The following is a 21,267-nucleotide window of genomic DNA, read 5'->3' as shown; positions in this document are numbered from 1 at the left end:
ATGTGTTGATTTCCTTAGCTGGGAAATTGTTTTTGAATTGGCTCTGTATGAATGAATCGGATTATTTTTTTAATTTAATTAATTGGATTTTATTGGATTATGATTACAATGAATTTGAACTCCAATTGGCTTGAATTGGACTGTATTATTTATGTGCCTTGAGGTGACATTTGTTGTAATTTGGCGCGATATGAATAAAACTGAACTGAATTGAAATCTTGGGTCCCACTCTTGTCTGCAGGTGGAACATCGAGCAAACATCTGGTTTTGACCACATCAACAGATTTATTGATGTATGTACATGCACACATGCATGTGTATATATCAGTTAAGCTGGTAGTTACTTGACTGAACTCTCTCGTTCATGTGCTGTAATAGATGCAGTTAAAACTTTTAGCACATGCTTGGCCATCACTTTTATGTAAAGCACTTTGAACTGTTTGTACATGAAATGTGCTATATAAATAAATTTGACTTGACTTTGACTTGACTTGACACTGATATCTTAATGAGAAAATCTTTCTAAAAAATGACATGTGGGATGAAAGAGAAAGCTGTTCATGCTGTGTCACAACCAGAGAAGGAAAGTAATGTAATACAATTGGTGAAAAGCTCTTTAAGGCCTTCCCAACATTCATTTGACTGACTCGCCAAAAAGGCAGAAAATAACGATGTACAACATCAAGAATGATCCTTCTCTGATGCTTAAATTCTGACTGATAAATCAGTGATGATTTGACGTATCCTGCGAGATTAAACCACTTCCTGATATAAAAGAAGGACCATCAACACGATTCACATGTCGAATGTTATTCAAATGTGAAATTTCTGATTATCTTCTGGTGGGAAATAAATGAATGTCAGCTAATACATAATTAATAACACAAAGAGCAAGGTGCATTGTCACCTGCCACAGGCTTTAATTCTTATCGCGGTCGGCGTGTGTTCAGAATCAGCCTTGACATTTATTCTGGTAGCACGGTGAAAGGAGGAGAACAGGAAATAACAGCCACACTGTGAGCTTTGCGAGTAATTGCAGAGCCAATCAAAGGTGAAGGCTCTTTTCACATTTAACTAGATGTAATTGGTTATTTATGCAATTTTCATATTACAAAACCTCTCTTTCCAAATGTTTTTTTGATCGTGTGAGAGTTGGAACCCAAAGTCACAACACGTGGATTTAAAAAAAAGGCTCTGACTGATTTCTAATCCCCACATTGTTTTCCCAGGAGACATTTATGCAATTAGAGCTTTCATACCGTTCCCGTTGCCCAGGTGGAAGTATCCATCGACCAGCGAGGCTCCGTTGTTGAAGTGCTGAGTCATGTGATCCAACCAGTTGGCCTCCACCCCTTTGATGCCCTCCTCGTAGTTTTGAACCCGCAGGGGCACCTTGACCGTGTAGTACTTCACCTGTCCCTCTCGGACCGGCGGGTGGTTGTACAAAGCCAGCAGTTCCACGCCTGTCGTGGTGAAACAGAGAGCAAAGCCTCGGTCATTGATTCGACTCAGCAAGAGTCATGACAATACAGATGTTGTCTCTATGGTAGTCTATGGTAGCTTCTGCTGCACCTTGGCTGCATTCCAGCATGTTATTTGGCTACCTCTGAGGGAGGACTCTGAGCTGCCAGACGATTTCCGTAATAGCTCAGTAAATGATTGGCTCAGAGACAACAGTTTCAGTTTTGTTGTAATGCAAAGAGGTATCTCCAGCATCCAGTCAATATTATCAAATGCAGCGAAAAGCAAGTTCTCCACAATCTTTCACTCATTTTCCAACACTAAATTGTAATAATCCATTGGATGTGCAACCCCAATTTCATAAAAAGTTTGAACACTTGTACAATTATGCAGAAAGCAATTATTTTACTCAAATTTTAATTTTTCCCATTTCATTAAAATGTTTCGTTGGCTACTCTTGAAATTTATGGCTGCAAAATGCCTCAAAAAAGTTGTGAAGAGGGCAACAAAAGCTTAGAAAAATACAAAGAAACAGCTGGAGGAACATGGTGATGCTGAGTGGATCGAGTGGCAGCAGGTCAGTAACATGATTGGGCACAAAAAGAGGGAGGGAGGCGGGAATTTTGAGCACTTTCAGGAAAAAATTTCCAAGACTTTTTAAAGAAGAATACGCCATCATCCACAGTACTTGACATAATAATAATAATAATATTAATAATAATAATAATGATTACTGCATGGGCTCAGGAACACTGACAGAAACCACTGCATGGGCTCAGGAACACTGACAGAAATCACTGCATGGGTTCAGGGACACTGACAGAAACCACTGCATGGGTTCAGGGACACTGACAGAAACCACTGCATGGGCTCAGGAACACTGACAGAAATCACTGCATGGGCTCAGGAACACTGACAGAAACCACTGCAAGGGCTCAGGAACACTGACAGAAACCACTGCATGGGCTCAGGACAACTGACAGAAATCACTGCATGGGTTCAGGAACACTGACAGAAACCACTGCATGGGCTCAGGAACACTGACAGAAATCACTGCATGGGCTCAGGAACACTGACAGAAATCACTGCATGGGTTCAGGAACACTGACAGAAATCACTGCATGGGTTCAGGAACACTGACAGAAACCACTGCATGGGTTCAGGAACACTGACAGAAATCACTGCATGGGCTCAGGAACACTGACAGAAACCACTGCATGGGCTCAGGAACACTGAGAGAAACCACTGCATGGGCTCAGGAACACTGACAGAAATCACTGCATGGGTTCAGGAACACTGAGAGAAACCACTGCATGGGTTCAGGAACACTGACAGAAATCACTGCATGGGCTCAGGAACACTGACAGAAATCACTGCATGGGTTCAGGAACACTGACAGAAATCACTGCATGGGCTCAGGAACACTGACAGAAATCACTGCATGGGCTCAGGAACACTGAGAGAAACCACTGCATGGGCTCAGGAACACTGACAGAAATCACTGCATGGGTTCAGGAACACTGAGAGAAACCACTGCATGGGTTCAGGAACACTGACAGAAATCACTGCATGGGCTCAGGAACACTGACAGAAACCACTGCATGGGTTCAGGAACACTGACAGAAATCACTGCATGGGCTCAGGAACACTGACAGAAACCACTGCATGGGCTCAGGAACACTGACAGAAACCACTGCATGTGCTCAGGGACACTGACAGAAACCACTGCATGGGTTCAGGAACACTGACAGAAACCACCGCATGGGTTCAGGAACACTGACAGAAATCACCGCATGGGTTCAGGAACACTGACAGAAATCACCGCATGGGTTCAGGAACACTGACAGAAATCACTGCATGGGCTCAGGAACACTGACAGAAACCACTGCATGGGTTCAGGAACACTGACAGAAATCACTGCATGGGCTCAGGAACACTGACAGAAACCACTGCATGGGTTCAGGAACACTGACAGAACTCACTGCATGGGTTCAGGAACACTGACAGAAATCACTGCATGGGTTCAGGAACACTGACAGAAATCACTGCATGGGCTCAGGAACACTGACAGAAATCACTGCATGGGCTCAAGAACACTGACAGAAACCACTGCATGGGCTCAGGAACACTGACAGAAACCACTGCATGGGTTCAGGAACACTGACAGAAATCACTGCATGGGTTCAGGAACACTGACAGAAATCACTGCATGGGCTCAGGAACACTGACAGAAATCACTGCATGGGCTCAAGAACACTGACAGAAACCACTGCATGGGCTCAGGAACACTGACAGAAACCACTGCATGGGCTCAGGAACACTGACAGAAATCAGTGCATGGGCTCAGGAACACTGACAGAAATCACTGCATGGGTTCAGGAACACTGACAGAAACCACTGCATGGGTTCAGGAACACTGACAGAAATCACTGCATGGGCTCAGGAACACTGACAGAAACCACTGCATGGGTTCAGGAACACTGACAGAAATCACTGCATGGGTTCAGGAACACTGACAGAAATCACTGCATGGGTTCAGGAACACTGACAGAAACCACTGCATGGGTTCAGGAACACTGACAGAAACCACTGCATGGGTTCAGGAACACTGACAGAAATCACTGCATGGGTTCAGGAACACTGACAGAAATCACTGCATGGGTTAAGGAACACTGACAGAAACCACTGCATGGGCTCAGGAACACTGACAGAAACCACTGCATAGGTTCAGGAACACTGACAGAAATCACTGCATGGGCTCAGGAACACTGACAGAAACCACTGCATGGGTTCAGGGACACTGACAGAAACCACTGCATGGGTTCAGGAACACTGACAGAAACCACTGCATGGGTTCAGGAACACTGACAGAAATCACTGCATGGGCTCAGGAACACTGACAGAAATCACTGCATGGGCTCAAGAACACTGACAGAAACCACTGCATGGGCTCAGGAACACTGACAGAAACCACTGCATGGGCTCAGAAACACTGACAGAAATCACTGCATGGGCTCAGGAACACTGACATAAACCACTGCATGGGTTCAGGAACACTGACAGAAACCACTGCATGGGTTCAGGAACACTGACAGAAATCACTGCATTGGCTCAGGAACACTGACAGAAATCACTGCATGGGCTCAAGAACACTGACAGAAACCACTGCATGGGCTCAGGAACACTGACAGAAACCACTGCATGGGCTCAGAAACACTGACAGAAATCACTGCATGGGCTCAGGAACACTGACAGAAACCAGTGCATGGGTTCAGGAACACTGACAGAAACCACTGCATGGGCTCAGGAACACTGACAGAAATCACTGCATGGGCTCAGGAACACTGACAGAAATCACTGCATGGGTTCAGGAACACTGACAGAAACCACTGCATGGGTTCAGGAACACTGACAGAAACCACTGCATGGGTTCAGGAACACTGACAGAAACCACTGCATGGGTTCAGGAACAGACAGAAACCACTGCATGGGCTCAGGAACACTGACAGAAATCACTGCATGGGCTCAGGAACACTGACAGAAACCAGTGCATGGGTTCAGGAACACTGACAGAAATCACTGCATGGGCTCAGGAACACTGACAGAAACCACTGCATGTGCTCAGGAACACTGACATAAATCACTGCATGGGCTCAGGAACACTGACAGAAATCACTGTCTGTGAACACAGTTCAATTCAAATTTGACTGTTTTGAAATAATAAAATGTCTCACTTTCAACATTTAATGTTTTCCATGTTGTTTTCTGAATTAAATTAAATTTTACGAGGTTTTCAAATCATTGCATTCTGTTTTTTTCACACTCTACATAGCATCCGAGCCTTTTTTTGAATTGGGGTTGTAGACTGTTTTCCTACAAGATGAATTTCAGCCAATATGTGAACAGTCAACAAGCATCTTGGCCAAGAAAAGTTGGCGGCAGTGTTAGTGGTCTTTAGCCATCAACAGGAAATAACAGTTTGTTTGCTTTTACATTTTCCAGTCAGCGTCTTTCTCTTATCACGAGAAGAATGTGACATTTCTGCATAAAACACTGGATCAAATCAGCGGACAATAAAGTTTATACTGACTTGCCAGGAGTCGCTTGAAATCATTTGTTAGTGTCATCATCCTCAATATATCAATATAACAAAGCTCTTTTCGTAATGATGAGTTAATTATTTTGTAATCACAACAAAACAAAAGGGTTATTGTTATTGGACGTCAGGAATGCAGTGAATGCATGCCAACTCTAGCAACTGAATCAAGCCCGAAAATGTCAGATAGCAAACAACGATGGCAGGATGTCTTCAGCAGTTATACGAGCCGTTAGGTTTTATCTGAGGAGGAGCAGATGGCTGAAACCTCTCATCTTTGCAATCCACAAGTAGATGCTCTTTGCTCTAATAACTAAACTGCAGCCAAGAAAACAACAGACTTCAGTGTTCAGATATGGATGCTCCCCAAGAGTGGAGCCAGAATCAGAAACATGCTCAGTTGTCATAAAAAAGGTCAGTATCTCAGCATAATAAGATATATTAACCACTCATTTTGTTATATAAAGGTAGCAACATAAATCAACTTGTGATCATGAGATAAAAGCATTCCGAGCATAAATTTGAATGTTTCTTCTCTCTTTGTGTCAAAAGTCAAGATCTGAAATTTCATTTTTAATCTTGTCTTCTGTGTGCGAGTTATAAAATGCATATTTATGTAATAATTAACAAAAAGATTCTAAAATTATTAAGTAGTTTTTTTTTAAAACCTTTTTTCAGGCTGTTTGTGCTCTTGAAGACACGAGTGCTGCATTTTGCATGGTGCTACATCAAACTTTTGCCTTGCAGATCTGTGCAGAAAGACTAAATCTGTATGCAAAACACTAGAATAACAAAACAGAACAAAAAGAAACCGGCAGGTGCGAAATACAGGAGAAATGAAAAAGCAATACAAGATGAGATTTAAGATGCCCTGAGCTGGATTCGCAAAACACGCTGGAACTCTTTCCCAAGGAGTTTGATTCTTCACAAACAAACGTAGATTGGATCAAACGCAATTTGACGATATTGATGCTACAAATCTTCCTCGCATACAGTTTAATACCTTCCAAAAGTCATGTAATCCACTGACGCAGGACCTAAAAAGGTACAATTTCATTGTAACTGAGTTAATTCATTGTATAACCTTGAATAATGCATTAAAAGCTCTGCATCTAGCTGTTATTTACATCAAGCAGAAATATGCATAATGCACTGGGCCTCTGGAGAGGAAAACCGGCTTGGAAATGTGCCCACAGTACGTATGTCACCCGGCTCCTCGCTCATATCAAAGTGGAGAGAGTTTTATTTGTTGTGATGTGAGTGAGTGAAATATTTGCTCCGCTAAGCTTTGAAAAACCCACGAAACGTGAGATGAGAGCAGGGTTTGAATCGGAGAGAAAACAATTCAAATGGAGCCTGGTAACATTTTCCTCTTTCCCTTCCAATGCAAATGTCAGACTGTCATTCCCCGAGTGAACCAGATGGATGAGCAGAATGTGCAGTGCTGCCACCCACCCACACTCACTCACATGGGGGGGGGGGGGGGGAATCATGGCTCAGTCACTTTGGTTCCTCTGTCTGTCCATCCGTCCAGAAGCCACCCAGGAAGAATGAAACATTTATAACCGTTTCTTGTTTGGCTCAACCGACTGATGTGACAGCTGGCCACCAAATTCTTCAAATCTTGTCAATTTGTATCAGCGGGAGAAAACTCACAACCCTGTCGAGTCGCACATGTTACAATCGAGACAATATGGGAAATAAATCTTGGACAACACACACCCACAAAGTAATTTCCCCATTTAGCGTCTCCCTACAAACCCTCACATTTCCTCAGTGTGAAAGGAGCTGTTTCATATTTACCCTTTGTGCGGTCTTAACATTGTGTTTACTCCCCTTTTCCTACGGGTCAAAAATGACCCGCCCTACCAAAGCCCCAAAATAAAGCAACTTAATTGAATTTTAAATCCAAAATCTATTTTGTATGATGAAACCACCTGTTATTCATCTATTCAACTCAATTCAATACATTTTTTATCATGAATTTTTTGTTACACAATACAAAAAGACAATCACCAGTTTTCAGGATTACACTTTTTTTTTTTCTTTACCACAAACCAACTGTCAGTTGGACCAACAGTTTTCTTGTTTTCCCAGTTTTCTTATAATAAAGGTTTATTATTGGTATTATATAAATGTGAAGTAATTACTTCTGAATTAATTATGTTGAAAGGGAAAAAAAACAGTGAACTTTTTTCTGATGTTTAAATGTTTTTATAATTCACGGGTCAAAAATGACCCATAAGACAATCTTTGTGCCCTAGTGGTGTACAGCCCACATGGAAACATGAACAAAAATAAAGTGTGACTTTTTCTAATGATGGGGTCCCTTTAGGAAAAGTCATAAAATTGGAAAAAGATAGTTTAAAGGGGAACTGCGGTATTTTCAACATTAAGCCTCTTTTCTGAGTCGTCTGCAATGTTTTAGAACCCCCCTCACCGCTTTTTTGATGTTTACTGCTGTCTCCGGTATTTGCCTAATTTTGATTCTTCTCAACCTGCTTCAGAATGGCAAGTCATGCGCATGTCCTAAAAGGTCCGTAAAAGCACCATAAACGTCCGTTTTCAAAATCATCAACTCACCAGAGTGGTTACTGGTGTGCACTGGTAATCCATATCAAATTTCGTGGCGAAAAGTTGCGTCTGTCGTGTTTTATTTGACATTTTGTACTGGATGTTCGTTGATATTACTCCGCCACCGCTAAGAAAATAGTGCGAGCATGAACGAGCTGCCAAATAAAACATGACAGAAGCAACTTTTCGCAACGAAATTTGATATGGATTACCAGTGCACACCAGTAACCACTCCGGTGAGTTGATTATTTTGAAAACGGACGTTTATGGTGCTTTTACGGACCTTTTAGGACATGCGCATGACTTGCCGTTCTGAAGCAGGTTGAGAAGAATCAAAATTAGGCAAATACCGGAGACAGCAGTAAACATCAAAAAAGCAGTGAGGGGGGTTCTAAAACACTGCAGACGACTCAGAAAAGAGGTTTAATGTTGAAAATACCGGAGTTATCCTTTAAGGTATTTTTTCTACAGCTAAACATGGTAGTGGGTCACTTTTGACCCGCAACTGGAGGGTTAACTGGTTAACTGGTTAACAGTTAACGATGTATGACTGCAGTTTGTTCCATGAAAATCCTCCGTATCTGGGTGAGCTTCAGGCTGGTCATGAAGAGCATTTAAAAAAAAAAAAAAATCACACCACATCACAAACTGATATGAAAACGCTTCAGGCAACGGCTCTTAAATTTTCTCTAACCCCATTATAATTAGATAAGTAACATTAAAACCACATTTAACACAGATTACTTCATTGCTTCTGATGCAACCATAATAACAGCGGTTCGAGGTGCCATTTAATACACAAAATAAAATCCAGAAGCTAGAAACACGCCGTGTGCCTCACCACGTTGGCTGTTTTCCATGCATTTCTTTTTCCATTACAGTCCAATTACACTGCAGCAAGGCAGCTGTACATCAAACTGAGGAGGAGGAAGCTTATTTTCTGCATCTGTGAGAGTCTCGTCAGCAGTGCTCTGTTCGCAGGAAATACAGAGAAACCACAGGAGGCGGATTAAGTGCCTTGCCGAAGGGCGATTTTTAGCAGGATGGTGTAGGAGGAAAAATAGCAAAATATAAGATAAGAAGACTGCTTCCTGATGTCCATCATGCTGGACAGTGAGATAATAGCAGGTCAAACCCAAGGCAGGCTTTCGTCTGTTATTCCTCAGAAATTATTCTGATAGAAATCTGTGCAGAGAGACAACAGGCGAATGCAAAGCATCAAAAGCATCACTGAGTTTACTTGAATCTGTCAAGTTGTCGGGTCTTTGGTTTCGGGCTTTTTGTTACTACTCTTGTTTCGGTTAAAGCTTCTAGTTTTGGTTAAAGTTTTAGTCTCAGTTTTCCTGTATTGCGTTTAGTTAGTATTTGGTTTCCTGCCTCTTATTTTGAAATAGTTTTCCTAAATGAATTTCTCGGCCTTGTTGGTCTTCGTTGACTTACTTCTCTCTGCATACTTACCTCACGGATCTCTTTTCCCTTGTCTTCACCACCAGTTTGTTTCTCTGCTCGTCTTTTTTAGTCTTGTGCACTTTTTTTGTACCATTTTTCTTCCTCTTTGGTTGTGCCTTATTTTGTTAAATTAATAAAGTTTTGTTTCTCTTCTTCCCATTGTGCAACTGCCAGTATGCAGTGTTTCTTCAGGCCTGCCTCACACTGCCTACACATGCTGACATTATGTTTTTTCATGAGACAGAGTCATGATTGCCTTGTTGCAATGCTGCAGAGCATCATGAGGAAAATACATGTCAAAGTTGCTGATCTGTGCAAGACTACTCTGCACTTAAAGCTCTTTTTCACTGATATTCTTACTTAGTAGTGTGCGGTGTGTTTCAGGATCGTGTCTTAGCTTTGCTCGAGCTATTCTATTAAATGCTGTTGTTCAGATTTTACTGAATGAAAAGACAGTGGAACATTGATAATAGAACAAGTCACCAATCTTATCACTTTCCCTGGACTAAAAGCAGCTAAAAAACCTACTTTATGAGCTTTTTACTGGTGCAAACTGCAGCCGTTATTTTATTGCACGGAGGGAAACAGGGTTAAGTAATCTTTGATCTTTGAGAAACTACAAGAACTAACATAAATCTGTAACACAAGTCTCTTGCCAAGTTCCTCCCAGAGCCAGCGGAACCTCTTGTGCTACAGTGGCCTGTAAATGACACCGTACCACTTAATAAAAACAACACTGCGGCATCATTTGGTTTCTGGGTTTATGCCAAGAATAAGACTTGAAAACCAGAAGTGTCACCATATGGAGAAAAGATTGATCCTGGGGCATTATGTTAACGATGTTCGAGACGATTGTTGGGATAGTTTTTTTTCGTTTTCTGCCTGAACTTTATTACTTAATACTCCAATCAGATAATATTTATGGCAATAAATCATTATAGTCTTTGTGGGAGAACTACACATAAATGCACACACACAAAAATGTCCTTCACTGGAAAAAATCAAAGTCTTACCAAGTATATTTATCTCATTTCTAGTCAAAATATCTCATTACACTTAATATAAGACACAACTGCCTAACAAGTACCATTTCAGCCAGATATAGGGACTTGTTTGAAGACAATACATCTGGAATATCTTGTTAAATGAAAAAGTCTTGAAAACAAATTGTTTTGAGTCCCATATCACATGAAACAAGCTTTTTTTTTGACATTTGAAGAGGTTTTTAAGCTAATTTCAAGATCACTTTTATCTCAAAAGTCCCAAATATCACATCTTATTTCAAGAAATCTTGACAAGCCGATTTTCACTAGTTCCATTGGCAGATTTTTTTGCTTATTTCAAGCAAAAACGTCTTGTATTTGTTGTTTTTTTTTAACTTATTTTTGGAGGGGCATTTTTTCCAGTGTTCAAACCCAATTGCATGAATCTATAACAGCAACTTAGAGCTTATGACTGCAGCTCTGGTTTTAGAAACACGTTGCTTATCTGATGGCAGCTCAGGTGTCCAAATGAGCAGGTCGGTGGCAGTAACCTTATCATCATTTAAACATCTGTTTCTATAATCTGAGGCGATGAACGCTGACCACTTCGGACCAGAAATAACAGAGGTATCATCGATCAAAGAGCCCCTGGAGAGCCTCCTGCACATGGACCTTTTCTCAAGATTTCGGAATGATATGTCTTTGAATGATTCCTTTGAACGAGGAAATGCTACATTTCAGGAGAAACAAACCCCATATATGTTTGTATCTGAGAAAAACAAGTTGGTTTTGCTTAAATAGTTTGAAAATAAATCACTAAACACGTCCTACTGCAAGTCAGAACTGACTTACGCAGAGTTTAATCTTTTTTTCCTCGTCTTATAAGTGTTTTGAATTGAACATAAACACATCCCGCTGTGGATGCACCAGAAAAAAAAAGCTTAAGTACAACTGTTTCCTCAGCGTGCTCACAATAAATAATGCAGATGGCATTTAATTTCTTACAAACCGTTTTCACTCACGCAAATGAGTTTTAATCTGGAGGCAGGTTTCATGAGGCAGACTTTTTTTTTGGTTTTTCTCAAACCATCAAAGCACTCAAGTCTCCGTGCTTAAAGACTCCAGTCAGATTTTCACTCTCAGGGATGGCGTTTCTTTTTCAGCTGTAAATCCAAGGACTTCTGCCAGCTTCACTGCCAACACTTGCACAATGTTCACCTCAAGATCTGAGGATTAGCGAGGACGAGCCGGCAGCAGCAGAGCCTTTCGGGCCTCCCCGGCAGACTGGGCATTAGTAGAGAGAGACATGGGAGTTTGGCAGCATCCTCCACCACCCTGGCTGGCTGAGACAGAGGCACTGCTGGCATTGTCAAAGAGATTCAGGGGATGTAGGTGGGGGTGGAGAGAGCTGTGAAGCTGAGGGAGGTAGAGGACGAGTCAGTGGGGGATTATCTTGCTGCTAAAGGCCCAGATGGACCAATGGGTGGTGGTGTGCTGCAATGCCAAGTTTGTGTTGGAGCACATGCAAATATACACATGCAGACAAAAGCAACACCACAGCACACATCCATATATGTAATATTTCCCAATCACATTGCATACACACTATAAAAAAATGCACCTCCAAAAATAAGTAAAAAAAACAGCAAATACGAGACGTTTTTGTTTGAAATAAGCAAAAAATCTGCCAATGGAACTAGGGAAAATCGGCTTGTCAAGATTTCTTGATATAAAATGTGATATTTAGGACTTTTGAGATAAAAGTGATCTTGAAATTAGCTTAAAAACCTCTTCAAATGAAAAAAAAAGCTTGTTTCATATGATATGTGACTCAAAACAAGATGTTTTCAAGACTTTTTCATTTAACAAGATATTCCAGATGTATTGTCTTCAAACAAGTCCCTATATCTGGCTGAAATGGTACTTGTTAGGCAGTTGTGTCTTATATTAAGTGTAATGAGATATTTTGACTAGAAATGAGACAAATATACTTGGTAAGACTTTGATTTTTTTCCAGTGCAGGTATTAAGCATGCACACGAAACACTGAGGCTCGTGTGTCATGTACAGTTTGCACATTTCCACCGACACGTATCACAAATAGGTTCTGCAAGAGGACGAGACTGTGGGAGGGGTGATAGTTGTGAGAGTGTCTCCATCTGTTCGTCTCAAATAAAGCTGAAAGTATAAATGTGCAGATCTTAACACAGAAAAGGGGGTCGTCATAAATAACGCAAAGATTTTTGAAGCTGCGGACGGCTCGCTTTCTGAGGAGACAAAACAGACTCCCTGCTTCATCAGCTAAGTGTGAATTTGTGTGCTCAACAGCCGCAGTATAAGATGATTTTTTTTTGTTGAGCAACAGATAGAGAAGGATTAAATCCCAAGGCGGCACATTGTTGTGTAACATAGTGGCAATCGCAGGAAATGACACCTCCGCAGATGCCAAATGTTTCAGGAGGAATCTGTGATTCCACGCTTTTCTTTAAACAGCTAAAGCTTGCAGTTGGAACAAAAACACAAAGTTACACAAATACGAAGATGAATATGGATTCTCTTTTAAACAGAAACAGCCCGGTCGGCCTCTTTGACAGCAGAAGGAAGAGAAACGTGTCAGTTTAGCTGCTCTGGGACCAGCACCAAATCACAGAGTTAATGGGTTTAAAACAGTCCCAAAAAGTTGACATTGTTACGAGATCCATCCAGTAAACAGTCTAACAGTGAAATGGTGTTTTGACCTTTATTTATCTTTATTATCATCCCTCATTAGGCCTTTCAGTGTAATTTGTAAGGATAGCTGTGTGGAAAGTCTGCTGCCATTTGGATTTAAGAGTCCATGGGAAAACTTTGTAAAGCTTTCAAATTCTGACCTTTAATTATAGTGGCCCAACTGGACCAATTACACCACATTTCCTTTAAAGGGTCTGTTCACCCTAATAATTAAACTATGTATAGGTTCAGTGAATCATCTGTGGAATTACAGAGTGTATCGGTGCAGTGATTCTGTGAAAGACCCATCATATCTGTCCCTAACGGGCAGGTTGCAAAGTCACAAAATGTCTGAAAAAGTGTTCCTGCTGTCGGATCACGGATCTACGGAAGCCCAGAGCGGACGTGGTACATATAAACTTTTTTTTGGATCGTTTTCTCGAGATAACGAGTTAATTTACCGATGGTTTTCGAGGACACTTTTTCTCCCCAGTCCGCCCCTGTTTATATGTGTTTGCAATTTGTTGTAGAGATAACTTTCATATCAGCCCGCGTCATTTAAGGAGACGGCCGGCTCGACTGCAGCTCAATACACTGGAAAAAATGCCCCTCCAAAAATAAGTAAAAAAACAACAAATACAAGACATTTTTGCTTGAAATAAGCAAAAAAATCTGCCAATGCAACTAGTGAAAATCGGCTTGTCAAGATTTCTTGAAATAAAATGTGATATTTAAAACTTTTGAGTTAAAAGGGATCTTGAAATTAGCTAAAAACCTCTTCAAATGACAAAAAAAAGCTTGTTTCATGTGAAATATGACTCAAAACAAGATGTTTTCAAGACTTTTTCACTTAACAAGATTTTCAAGATGTATTGTATTAAAACAAGTCCCTATATCTGGCTGAAATGGTACTTGTTAGGCAGTTGTGTCTTATATTAAGTGTAATGAGATACTCAATGAGACAAATATACTTGGTAAGATATAGATTTTTTCCAGTGTAGGCGTTTACACCTCAGTGATCCTGCTGATATAGTCGACTTCATCAGTGACCAGCTGAGGGGACCAGGCCGTCTCCATGGTTACCGAATGATGCACGAGAGGTGCCGTTATCTCGAGAAAACGAAAATGCTCGTCACACCAGCGGGATTTGCTTTGTGCATTTTCACAAGCAGAACTGTTCTCTCGACAAGACAAACAAACTGCGAACACATAAAACACATATAAACAGGGGTGGACTGGGGAGAAAAAGTGGCCTCGAAAACCATCGGTAAATTAACTCGTTATCTCGAGAAAACCATCAAAAAAAAAGTTTATACGTACCACATCCGCTCTGGGCTTCCATACAGATCACAAACTACTCGGTAAAAATTATTTTTGAAAAGGTGAAAGATGAGTTGCTCAGCCTGTTGCTCACAACAGCAGCTGGAAGGGATAGTGAGGAGGATCATGTTGCTAATTTATAAGCTGTGTTGTTCTCAGTATTAATTTTTAATCATATGTGTGTTCTCTCATACTGTTGCAGCATGTACGCAATTAAGGTGCTTTTGTTCGGTGTCTTGTTGCGCTTTGCACTCCAGGTCCGTTTTTCAGTATTCAGCAAAGAGCTTTTGTGATGCATTTAAGCTTTATTGTTTATTAGTTGCACTGACAGAATATTTCTTTAATCTTTTTTTTTTCCAGGCTAGTGCTCGGAGGGCCAAGGTTTGGGGTCACTATTGGTTTACAATGAGCAGCAGATGTTTTCTGGGTGGAGCATGAGGATACAAAAAGTGTGGTGCAGAAGTCTCCATTATTCATTTACAGCATGCGTACGACTGTGACTGAGATGCTCGATTAATGTCTTTGTGTTGCTTATCGATACCACGTGTATTTGGATGCATCCACAATATTTTCCAAGCGGGTGGAGAACAACGCAGCGGTCAGCAGAAAAGAATTTGATGACAATTAACTCCTACATTCACACACCGTCTCACTCGGCGGAGTTGGCCAGAAAATAGTCCCGAGTTAATGCTTTGGACACGTACCGCCCCTCCACAACATGTCTGGAATATTTCATTGAGCAGTGCATGTATGTAAACAGCTTATGCTTGTGTGTATATTGGATAGAAACTATTTAAAGTGACACATCCTTCAGTAATACGGAAGGTAGAATGTATTCTGTGTGTGGTTTTTTGGTTTTAGGAAATCCAGATGTGCGCAGTAAACACGAAACCCTCACAATGTTTGTGGTTCTTTCATTTATCACAGCATGTAAGAGCTTATTTGATCTCTGCTTAACACATCCCTCTCCTCTTGGTTTTGGTGTATGACTGTAACCATGGAGACCACTCACCATCACCTCTCCGTGGCCGGTATCTGGGCCTCTCCTTTGTGTCTGTGCCGCTGTCTTTGTTGTTATTGTGATGCGGTGAGTCCTCCTCTGTCAGCTCCTCGCTGTGCTCCAGATCTCCCTCCGACATTGGAGATGCAGCGGGTGAGACCTCGTCCCGGTCGCCCCCCGCCCCGCATCCTGAGTGGCTTTCACTGTTGTTCCCACTTTGGTTCTTCTCCCCAGCTGGTCGTGAAGCTTCCTCATTCTTATCTTTGTCCGCCGTGTCAGCTTGAGCTCCAGGTTCTGGATGGTGTCTGGGGCTTGAGGGGTTCGAGGGGCTGAAGCTGCTCAGGGAACCGAGCACAGAACTGGGGCTGGAGTGCAGGGAGAGGGATGGGGTTTCGGGTTCTCTGATCCGGGTGCATGGGGCCCCATATGGTTCCTGGACAAATCCAACAAACATCACGCCCTGATCTGCAGCATCCTGTATCTGCTGTTGGGAACAAGAACAATAAAAGAGAATTAAAAGCTAGAATAACTGTGAAAAATGCTAAGCTGCATTCAGTCTTCCTGATCTGAGAGAGATGTTGAAGGCCAAAAGATTAAATTGTTCTGCTTCACTGGAAAAAATCTAAATCTTACCATGTATATTTGTCTCACTGAGTATCTCATTACACTTGATATAAGACACAACTGCCTAACAAATACCATTTTTATTGTTTTAATAAAATACATCTTGAATATCTTGTTAAGTGAAAAAGTCTTGAAAGCATCTTGTTTTGAGTCATATTTCACATGAAACAAGCTTTTTTGACATTTAAAGAGGTTTTTAAGCTAATTTCAAGATCACTTTTATCACAAAAGTCCTAAATATCACATCTTATTTCAAGAAACCTTGACAAGCCGATTTTCACTAGTTCCATTGGCAGATTTTTTTGCTTATTTTTTACTTATTTTTGGAGGGGCATTTTTTCCAGTGTTCCCTAGAATATCTTGAATGTGAGGCTGTCTTTATGTGTTTAGGTGATCAGCAAAGAGCCAAAGCAAGTACAAAGCTGTCTTAAACTCATCAAAACTTTCAGACTTTGTTTGAAATCAGTCAAATCTGTTTTTCTTCTCTTATATTACATTCATACATTTCTCCAGTCACAGTTGTTAATTAGATCAGCGTGACCACAACCGAGAATTAGACCTGGGCCAGATCCCAAATCAGCACTTCACTCTTTTTCTGTCTTCTTGTCATCTGGCTTTTTGTGTCAGTATTGGGGGTTCTGCTCCAGAGCAAAATTGAAATGAGGGAATGCTAATGATGCCAACCTCCATTTGTGTCCCTTTCCTGCAAGTCAAGGCGGCCCCAGACTCCATCTTGAGCCACATTGAAGGAAAATAAAATAAAAATCAAATCAAATTGCAGGTTGTTCACTATGAAATTAAATTGAAAAAAAAACCAGTCACACTGTTTCCAGCCATATTGTTTAATATCATTTGAATGCTCTCTGGTGCTTCCACATCGTATTCCCCATATCAATGTGCTGGAATGGAATTGCGGACATAAAAGAGTGCAACTGCTGTATCTCATTTACTGGTAATGCAGGCAGTCAGAGACGGAGAAATGAATGGTTCTGACTGTCTAATGTCGGCGCAGTTGATAGAACAATAGATTCAAAAGATGGGCTCTAATGATTGAATTTATTTTCTGTGTCATCATTGTTATTGCCATCATCATTTCATTAAATCCAGCACTTGGAAATGTAGAACCATTCTGAATAGATTTATTTTTCATATAACAAAAGCAAGCAGACAGGATGGCGTCAAGATGGCAGATTACCTCAAAAATGACACTCGAAATGTGTAAATGTTTAACAATAGACCAAAAGCTCCTTGTTCTCAGATGTTTGAGCAGTTTTTATTATTTTAACTAGGGCTGGGCAACGATTACAATTTTTAATCTAATTAATCACATGATTTTCCTGATTAATCACGATTAATCACATTTGTACGCAAAATCCAAAAATTAATTCAAAAGTAGACAATTCAACTTGGCTGTAAATGGAGGAGTTTTTTTATTTTTTATTTTGAAATACGTGCTTTTTTACGTTTATTTTTATTTTATTACTCCATGCTTCGTGGTGTTTGCTGTAACTGTGTGAATGTGATGCATTCAACAGACTTTTACAATAATAAAACCTGCGTTAATGCGCGATAACATTTTTATCGGTGTTAAATAATTAACGAGTTAACTCGCCCAGCCCTAATTTTAACATCTACTATTTTTGCTGTTATTGAATGTTGCCTTTATCCTATTGATGTTGTGATTTATATACCCAACATCATTGTAAATTTAGGATCGGCCCTCAATTATTTCCGAGTTTAAACAGATGAATAATGTAAATAGTACGTGTCTTTCAAAGGAATCTAACATTATTAAGTGGCTGGGAATGAGAGATGAATAATGTGGTAATCAATCCAACAGCTAAACACAGAAAAAGCAAAAAGATTTGCTGTTCCAGTGACAGATTACTCAAAACAGAGTAACAGAAAACCGACAAGTTCTCTTTTGGATGTGACCATCCCTTGAACATGGCTCATAATGGCATCCTGTGAAGTACCACCCCCACAAGTGTCAGAAAGTACCTATGACTCAAATGAGCTTCCTCATTAGAGCAAATGTAATTTTCAAGTCTTTCCTTTAAGCCACAAAGTCCACATAAGAAGGAAGGAGGAGGATAAGCGATATGCTTTTGTTTGACCAGAGGAAGAGATCAGCTGATGTTTTTTTTTTTACATCAACCACACAAGACACTTTAATAAAAAAACGTTTTTGTCACTTCCTGTTTGGGTTAAGTCAACTACTTGGTTAGGATCAGAAAACAACCAAAGCGTAGGGCTAAGCTACATCCTGTGTTGACGCCATGTTTTAAACTTCACATGCAATTACCCTCAGGACCCCAACAGGTCGCATAGGAGGATGCTCTCCAGAAAACACAACATTTCAACAACAATAAAAAAACAAAACAGACAAAATGTCACATTTAGAATGTACGTGGTTACAGTTTACACTCATATTTATGCATCGCAGCTCCTGTCATATCACATGAATGCTGCCCGACAGAACAACTTACAGAGACTTTACCGTCTCCCAATTTACAACCGTGGATTGTGAAGCTCCTATGTTCAGGACAAATAAACAAGTTTATGTATTACATGTTTTCTGGTGAGACTAACCTGTAAACACCTGTCTGGTGTTTCCAAAAGTATTCTTCCTTTCTGTTGTATTGCTGTACTACTTGTGGATGGATTTCTATGGTTACAGACGAGGTAACATTTGAGCCAAAAAAAGATAGAAAGAAGCCAAGAACAACACAGTGACAAAGGCTGTCATTACCCCTTTAGTTCTACATGCACTTCTACATGAGACAGCATATGCACAGAATAGTACAGTTTAGTACACTTTTGTATTGTGCATCTTAGCTCCCCTATAGTTTTATCCGTGCATCTTAGCTCCATTATAGTTTTATCTGTTCATCTTAGCTCCCCTATTGTTTTATCTGTTCATCTTAGCTCCCCTATAGTTTTATCTGTTCATCTTAGCTCCCCTATTGTTTTATCTGTGCATCTTAGCTCCCCTATAGTTTCATCTGTTCATCTTAGCTCCATTATAGTTTTATCTGTTCATCTTAGCTCCCCTATTGTTTTATCTGTTCATCTTAGCTCCCCTATAGTTTTATCTGTTCATCTTAGCTCCCCTATTGTTTTATCTGTGCATCTTAGCTCCCCTATAGTTTTATCTGTGCATCTTAGCTCCCCTATAGTTTTATCTGTGCATCTTAGCTCCCCTATAGTTTTATCCGTGCATCTTAGCTCCCCTATAGTTTTATCTATGCATCTTAGCGCCCCTATAGATTTATCTGTACATCTTAGCTCCCCTATAGTTTCATCTGTTCACCTTAGCTCCCCTATGGTTTTATCTGTGCATCTTAGCTCCCCTATAGTTTTATCTGTTCACCTTAGCTCCCCTATAGTTTTATCCGTGCATCTTAGCTCCCCTATGGTTTTATCTGTGCATCTTAGCTCCCCTATAGTTTTATCTGTTCATCTTAGCTCCCCTATAGTTTTATCTGTGCATCTTAGCTCCCCTATAGTTTTATCTGTGCATCTTAGCTCCACTATAGATTTATCCGTGCATCTTAGCTCCCCTATAGTTTTATCTGTTCACCTTAGCTCCCCTATAGTTTCATCTGTTCACCTTAGCTCCCCTATAGTTTTATCCGTGCATCTTAGCTCCCCTATAGTTTTATCTGTTCACCTTAGCTCCCCTATAGTTTCATCTGTTCATCTTAGCTCCCCTATAGTTTTATCTGTGCATCTTAGCTCCCCTATAGTTTTATCTGTGCATCTTAGCTCCACTATAGATTTATCCGTGCATCTTAGCTCCCCTATAGTTTTATCTGTTCACCTTAGCTCCCCTATAGTTTCATCTGTTCATCTTAGCTCCCCTATGGTTTTATCCGTGCATCTTAGCTCCCCTATAGTTTCACCTGTTCATCTTAGCTCCCCTATAGTTTTATCTGTTCACCTTAGCTCCCCTATAGTTTCATCTGTTCATCTTAGCTCCCCTATAGTTTTATCTGTGCATCTTAGCTCCCCTATAGTTTTATCTGTGCATCTTAGCTCCACTATAGATTTATCCGTGCATCTTAGCTTCCCTATAGTTTCATCTGTGCATCTTATCTCCACTATAGTTTTATCTATGCATCTTAGCTCCCCTATAGTTTTATCTGTGCATCTTAGCTCCCCTATAGTTTCATCTGTTCATCTTAGCTCCCCTATGGTTTTATCCGTGCATCTTAGCTTCCCTATAGTTTCATCTGTGCATCTTATCTCCACTATAGTTTTATCTATGCATCTTGGCTCCCCTATAGTTTTATCTGTGCATCTTAGCTCCCCTATAGTTTCATCTGTTCATCTTAGCTCCCCTATAGTTTTATCTGTACATCTTAGCTCCCCTATGGTTTTATCTGTTCACCTTAGCTCCCCTATAGTTTTATCCGTGCATCTTAGCTCCCCTATGGTTTTATCTGTGCATCTTAGCTCCCCTATAGTTTTATCTGTTCATCTTAGCTCCCCTATAGTTTTATCCGTGCACCTTAGCTCCCCTATGGTTTTATCTGTGCATCTTAGCTCCCCTATAGTTTTATCTGTTCACCTTAGCTCCCCTATAGTTTCATCTGTTCATCTTAGCTCCCCTATAGTTTTATCTGTTCATCTTAGCTCCCCTATAGTTTTATCTGTGCATCTTAGCTCCACTATAGATTTATCCGTGCATCTTAGCTCCCCTATAGTTTTATCTGTACATCTTAGCTCCCCTATAGTTTCATCTGTTCACCTTAGCTCCCCTATAGTTTTATCTGTACATCTTAGCTCCCCTATAGTTTTATCTGTTCACCTTAGCTCCCCTATAGTTTTATCCGTGCATCTTAGCTCCCCTATAGTTTTATCTGTTCACCTTAGCTCCCCTATAGTTTCATCTGTTCATCTTAGCTCCCCTATAGTTTTATCTGTGCATCTTAGCTCCCCTATAGTTTTATCTGTGCATCTTAGCTCCACTATAGATTTATCCGTGCATCTTAGCTCCCCTATAGTTTTATCCGTTCACCTTAGCTCCCCTATAGTTTCATCTGTTCA

The 21,267-nt window shown here is 40.7% G+C and overlaps 1 protein-coding gene across 1 annotated transcript in view; it reads right to left on the bottom strand.

The window, feature by feature from the left end:
• rftn1b (raftlin, lipid raft linker 1b) overlaps nt 1-21,267 on the bottom strand; it is a 178,757-nt gene that overhangs the window by 51,008 nt on the left and 106,482 nt on the right. The window contains exons 5-6 of the mRNA XM_075466249.1: nt 15,604-16,075; nt 1,260-1,463 (exon numbers count right to left, since the gene is read on the bottom strand). Coding sequence (XP_075322364.1) covers nt 1,260-1,463; nt 15,604-16,075 — 676 coding nt within the window. The remainder of the gene's footprint in view (nt 1-1,259; nt 1,464-15,603; nt 16,076-21,267) is intronic.

Source organism: Odontesthes bonariensis, chromosome 5 (assembly GCF_027942865.1).
Source record: "Odontesthes bonariensis isolate fOdoBon6 chromosome 5, fOdoBon6.hap1, whole genome shotgun sequence".
NCBI classification, from domain to species: Eukaryota; Metazoa; Chordata; class Actinopteri; order Atheriniformes; family Atherinopsidae; genus Odontesthes; species Odontesthes bonariensis.
This window is presented reverse-complemented; position numbering and strand designations above follow the sequence as displayed.